This window comes from Corylus avellana, chromosome 5, assembly GCF_965113065.1.
Source record: "Corylus avellana chromosome 5, dhCorAvel1.hap1.2, whole genome shotgun sequence".
NCBI classification, from domain to species: Eukaryota; Viridiplantae; Streptophyta; class Magnoliopsida; order Fagales; family Betulaceae; genus Corylus; species Corylus avellana.
Genome location: NC_142494.1, coordinates 19304404 through 19310952, shown reverse-complemented (window position 1 = coordinate 19310952; position 6549 = coordinate 19304404). Strand labels below are relative to the sequence as shown.

Below are 6549 nucleotides of genomic sequence, written 5' to 3'. Positions count from 1 at the left end.
TATTTGTATTGGCTAAAGTTTTTATAAATATATGTATTTTTTCATATTAGAATTCAGTTCACAACTACTAGTATTGCCCAATGATTACCATTCAACTTTGTTAGTGCCAAAAAGAGTGGCCAAATAACATTGGCCTCAAGCCTAATCACCAAAAAGGCCCTACACAGTATATAGGAAGCCATCTTCGGTGAGCCCGCTATGATGCCCTAATTAGTGAATTGTAAGGGAGAGGATGAAGGGTAATTGCCTGGGAGCTACAGTGGTCGTATCTCGGGCCTTGGAGTCGGGCCAGTTGTCTTGAGGAGGGAGAGGCCAATTAAAGTGACCATATCCCAAGCCTTCGGGTTGGGCTGATTATCTTGAGGAGGGAGAGGCCAGCTATAGTGATTGTAATACCCCGATAAAACAATCATCTTTACTAGAAGGTTTTCCACAAAGAGCGATTAAAAGATTTTATATAGAACAAGGTTTTATAACAACAAGACCTAAGCCTATACACATAACCAAGATTGCTAGAAGTTTTGAGGCAAAACCCAAGCTCACCTCTTTCTGACCGTACGTACACCCTGTAGTACAGTACATACGCTCTTGTCTCTAGTACTGAACGTACGTCAGGAACCACTGTATGTACGCCTCTAACTTATAATGAGGACGTATGATGGGGGACCACCGAACGTACGCTACTTTTGGGTTGACCACTAGTTAATGGCTGTATGTACGATGCACCATTTGGACCGTTGAATAAATAGTACCGAACGTACGCCTCAATAGTACCGGATGTCCGCTACCTTTTAGAATAGTTGGTAGTGCCCTCAACTTTTCTGGCCTATAAATACTAATCCCTCCACCGTCTCTTGAACCTATTCTTCCACCCCCAGCCCCTCTGTAACCACCAAAGTGAGTGCTCTTTGAGAGTTTTGTGATTTAAGAAGAAAGCTTGTGTTCTTGCTATTTCCTAAGGTAACCTCATGCCTCTTTTTATACTTTGGATGTTGTTCTTGTTACTTCTCTACTATTATAAGCTTTAAAGGCACTGTTGGGTCATGGATTAGTTCTAAAAGGCCCAACGAGCTTTCTGCTTTAAGCTCAATATAATACTGGGTTGTTGAGCTCTCGGTCGACTTAGCCTAAGGAGGTCTCAGGCTCCTAGCTTGAGGCATTACTCATGGGCCAAGATAGTCAAAGACCGAAGAGTGCATTGGTGATTCCATCATAGAGACATGACTGGTCCTCCACTATTCAGGTTATCCATGTCGATCAAGATACGTCAATTAGCTCCCAAGCTAATGTAGATGACTGAGTCCAACTTGAACATTCTGACTTAGTATCGCGCAAAGGCTATAATACTTATCCCCTGATCTTAGGCTACTAAGCTCACGGAACAGCTAACAAACACTATCCCACTTTTCAAATGTTTGCACAGCAGATATTAAGGGATAAGATCCCTAAACATATGGGAAATCAAACTCCTCTCATGCCTATAAATACAAGTCATTTATCAATACTAAGGTAATCACAACTTTTGCTATCTAAGCTCTGTGTTGTTTACATTTTTCTTCTCTAATTACTGATTTAGGCATCGGAGTATCTCCTTCGGGAAACCATCGGGGACTCTAATCCTATTGTTTGCACTTGTTTATCAGACTGACCCGTCCTCAAACACCGCAGTGCAACGACAGACCTGTCCTCGGACACCGCTGTGCAGCCCAGAAATTGTACCACGTCATCCATCGAAAAACTGTGTTCTAACAGTTTGGCGCTGTCTGTTGGAACGCCGATAGATTTTCATCAGTTCCTGACAACAATCCGAAATGGTAACTACTCGTGCGTCACAACAGCAGCAGGAAGGCCGAGCCGGGGTGCCCGGCATGACTACTACTCCTCCAGACCTCGCCGAGTTCATGAAGCAGATGACTACTTCCATGGACGCTCTGCAGAAGCAAAACGAGGAGCTTGCTACCAAACTCATCGTTGTTGAGGGCCGCAATGGCCGAAGAGAGCGTGAACGAGAAGAAAGGCGAGAAAAGGAGTGTGAAGATAGGCGGGAGAAGGAGCAACGAGCACTAATCCGCCAAGGCAAGCAGATTGAAAGGAGTGCAAGTTCGATTCATGGCAGCCGTCATACTATGGTCCAGAACGAAAGTAATCATGAAAAGTCCAATGCTGAGGACGAAAACAGTCACGAGGAGTCTAGTACTGATAGGTCCGAAAGACCTCACCGTAGCAGATCCCATCGGGAGAGACGCCACGAAAGATCCCATGAAGACCGATCTCATCGCGAGAGATCTCGTCGTGATAGATCTCATCACGAGAGATCTCATCGTAGTCGTTCCCATCGCGAGAGGCCTTATACTCGCCACAATGAAACCAATGTAAGTGCAGAATTGGGAGACTTGAAGAGGAAGTATGCCGAGATAGCTGATAAGATAGCAAACGGGGAGAACGGGGAGATGGCAGAGGAACTCATGAATAACACCAACCTACCCTTCACAGATAGGGTAATGAGCTTTCCCCTGCCCAACAAGTTCAAAATGCCTCATATAGATAAGTATGACGGCAACGGAGACCCTGGTGAGCACATGGAAGGCCTCCGAGCACACTTCATTCTTCATGGCCCCCCAAATAAGATCATATGCCGGGCGTTTCCGCTAACTCTAACAGGAGCAGCTCTGGAATGGTTCGCAAGGCTTCTAGCTAAATCTGTAGATAACTTCAAATCCCTGGCCTGCCTCTTCCTTAGTCAGTTCCTGGCTACTCAGAAAAGGAAGAAAAGCTCATTTTACCTCCTCACTTTCGTTCAAAGGAAGGATGAATCCCTGAAAGACTTCATGCTCAGATTCAATAAAGAGAAGTTGACAGTAGAGAATCCGAATGAGCAGACGGTACTCGATGCACTGATGCATGGGGTAAGAGCCGAAGGGCCATTGATGGCCGAATTATCAAAGAAAGCAACAATGATAACTCTTCGTCACTTTATAAATAAAGCCAAGGAGTATATCAATCAAGAAGAAGCTATGGCGGCTCTGATGAAGTCCTAAGAGAAGGCTACTCGACAAGAGGAGACCAAGTGAAAAGAGACTCATCGAGAGAAGAATGACGCAAGAGTGCCACCAGTAAAGTCCGGGAAGAAGTAGGAGAAAGCATCAAAGTGGCCGGATAGCTTAGCTCCCAAGCCAAGGAATGACTCACAGCGGAAGCTTAGCAAATTTACTCCATTGAACGCCAGTATGACTGAGGTGTTAATGGAGATTAGAAGGGACCCCGACTTCAAATGGCCAACAAGAATGAAGGGTCCCACTTCGAAGTGAGACCGTACTAAGTTTTGCCAGTACCACAATGAAGTTGGACACTTGAAGGAAGAGTGTGTATCTCTTCGCCAAGAGATAGAGTCCTTCATAAAGAATGGCAGATTGGTGAGGTTCCTGGCAGACGAGAGAGATCGAGGAAGAGACTACCAGTAACCCCTACCATTTGAGGGGAATCGAGAAGTTGCCGAAGGCCGAGACTAGAGGCCAAGGTATGATGTTGGTATGAGGAATGAGCGGTATATCGAACCGGCACACAATCGGCAAGCGGAGCCGAGGAATGATAGGGATGCTCGACCCCCACCTCGGAATCATGAGGTGGTTGGAGAAATCTTAACCATTTCGGAAGGAATAGCTGGTGTAGGGGAGTCTAACTCAACAAGAAGAACCCATGCCCGAAAGGTGCAGACCGAGCAGGTTCTCTTCCCTGAAAGGCCGGCCAAGACCTTGAAACGAGAACCCATGGTCTTATCATTCACCGACGAGGATGCAAATGGGGTAATGATGCCTCATGATGATGCATTGGTGGTAACAGTGACCGTGGCCAACCATTTGCTCCACCGAATTTTGGTAGATAATGGAAGCTCGGCTGACATCCTTTATTGGCCAGTTTTCAAACAGATGGGCATTGACCATAGCAGGATTGACCCGTTTAGCTCTCCATTGGTTGGATTTTCGAGAGAGCAAGTCCAACCTATTGGAATTATTTTACTTCTTGTGACAGCAGGAACAGCTCCCAGGTAATCAACTGTTATGGTGGATTTCTTAGTAGTCTACCAAGCGTCAGCCTACAACGCAATAATTGGTCGGCCAACCTTGAATAAGTTCAAAGCGGTAAATTCAACCTACTATTTGAAGATGAAGTTCCCAACAGAGGAAGGAGTCGGAGAAGTTAAGGGAGACCAAATTGCAGCAAGGAAGTGTTATATCACTTCCCTGAAGAAACCGTTGGAAGTTACACCTTTGATGGTGAGTACCGTGAGAAGTGGAAAGGAAGGTGAATCAAAGGGCGAACCTGCAGAGGCATTAGAAGATGTGGTTGTAGCAAACAACAAAGTGGTGAAGATCGGTTCTCAACTCTCCTCGGAGGTCCGAGAAAGCCTCGTCACTTTTCTGAAAACAAATTTGGAGGTGTTTGCATGGACGCAAGAAGACATGCCTGGTATCAACTCCGAAGAAATACTCCACCAGCTCAACGTGGATCCCAGCATAAAACTAGTAAAGCAAAAAAGAAGGAAGTTTGCTCATAAGCAAAACATGGCGATATCCGAGGAGGTGGAGAAGTTGCATAGAGCTTGGTTTATAGAAGAAGTACACTATCCCGATTGGTTAGCCAATGTAGTATTGGTTAAAAAGTCCAACGAAAGTGGAGAATGTGTGTAGACTTCACCGACCTCAACAATGCTTGTCCAAAAGATAGCTTCCCTCTTCCCCGCATTGATGCCCTGATTGATTGAACATCTGGGTACGGCTTACTTAGGTTTATGGATGCTTTTTCTAGTTACAACCAGATCTACATGCACACTGAAGATAGGGAGAAGACTGCATTCATTACCGACCGAGGCTTGTATTGCTATAAGGTCATGGCCTTCGATCTCAAGAATGCAGAGGCGACATACCAGAGATTGGTAAACAAGATGTTCCGAGAGCATATCGGGCGGAACATGGAAGTGTACGTAGATGACATGTTGGTTAAAAGCACGTTGCCACAACACCATACAGCTGACCTACATGAAACGTTCGAAACGTTGAAAAGGTATGAGATGAAGCTGAATCCTGCAAAGTGTGCGTTCAGAGTGTCCTCAGGAAAATTCCTCGGCTATATGGTGTCAAACCGAGGAATTGAAGCTAACCTGGAGAAGATCCAAGCAGTTTTGGATATGCAGTCTCTGAAGAATACAAAATAGCTTCAACAATTGACGGGCAGAATAGCAGCACTGAACCAGTTCATCTCTCAATCCACCGATAAGTGTCTACCATTCTTTAAAATCCTAAGGAAAGCCTTTGAGTGGTCCGATGAGTGCGAGGAAGCTTTTGGGGCACTGAAGAAGTATTTAGTTAGCTCACCTTTGCTTAGCCAAACAGTCCCATGAGAAGTATTGTATTTGTACTTGGCTGTCTCTTCAACAGCAATCAGTGCAACCCTTATACGAGAGGAAGAGGGAGTACAGAAACTTGTATACTTTATCAGCCGAGCTTTGAAAGGGGCCGAGGAGAGATATCCTCAGATGGAGAAGCTGGCTTTCGCTCTAACCATTGCATCGAGGAAACTTCGGTCATATTTTCAAGCTCACACAATAAGGGTTCTTACTGAATACCCTTTCAAGACGGTACTTCGCAAACTGGATTTGTCCGAAAGACTGGCTAACTGGGCAATAGAACTTGGAGAGTTTGATATAGAATTCTTTCCTCGAAACTCAATCAAGGGTCAAGCATTAGCAGACTTTCTGGCAGAATTTACAAACTTACCAGACGCTACACAATGGCCGAGGGATGAAACCTGGGTAGATTATGTGGATGGATCATCCATAAGAAGACACAGCAGAGCTAGGTTAGTACTAATCACCCCAAAAGGAGAAGAGCTGCATTGTTCCATAAGATTGGAATTCAAAACTACCAACAATGAAGCCGAATACAAGGCCGTGATAGCGGGACTAGGCCTAGCTCGAGAAATGGGAGCTGAATTCATTGAGGTACGAAGCGACTCTCAAGTAATTGTTGGGCACATACAAGGGGAATTTGAAGCAAAGGGAGTTAAAATGAAGCTGTACCTGTCAAAGGTACAAGACATTCAAAGCTCTTTCAAAAAGTTCTGCATTGTGAAAATCCCAAAGGAAGAAAATGAGAAAGCAGACCATCTTGCTCGGATTGCATTAGCCGAGGAGTATGCAGGGGAATCCGAAGAAGTAATCTGCTGATTGTATAGAAAGACAAGAAAAATGAACAATTGTCTACATCAAAAATATATACAAGCAGTTGGAAATTACAAGCTAAACCCCCTTTGGGTTGGTTGGCTTAGGGATCTCAACAGCAGCAGGTGCATCAACAGGGACATGGGGCTCCACGGCTTGATCCTAGTTTGAAGGCTGGCTTTCCTCAAGAGTGAAGCCGAATTCGAAAATCCCCTTTGCATCAGGCATTTGCTCCTATCCGAGAGAGATAATCCCTTCCAAGTCTTCATCAGTGAATGGTAGATCATCAGCCTCCACTTTGTTAAGGTCCACGGAGCAAGAAGGATGCTGGG

At 45.1% G+C, this 6549-nt stretch overlaps 1 protein-coding gene across 1 annotated transcript; it reads left to right on the top strand.

The window, feature by feature from the left end:
* The first annotated feature begins 4058 nt into the window (after window positions 1-4058).
* Window positions 4059-5212, top strand: LOC148585887 (uncharacterized). The gene is made up of 2 exons (XM_088516810.1): window positions 4059-4633; window positions 4786-5212. The coding sequence occupies exons 1-2, from the start codon at window positions 4059-4061 to the stop codon at window positions 5210-5212; spliced, it is 1002 nt and encodes a 333-aa protein (XP_088372936.1).
* Window positions 5213-6549: the final 1337 nt, after the last annotated feature.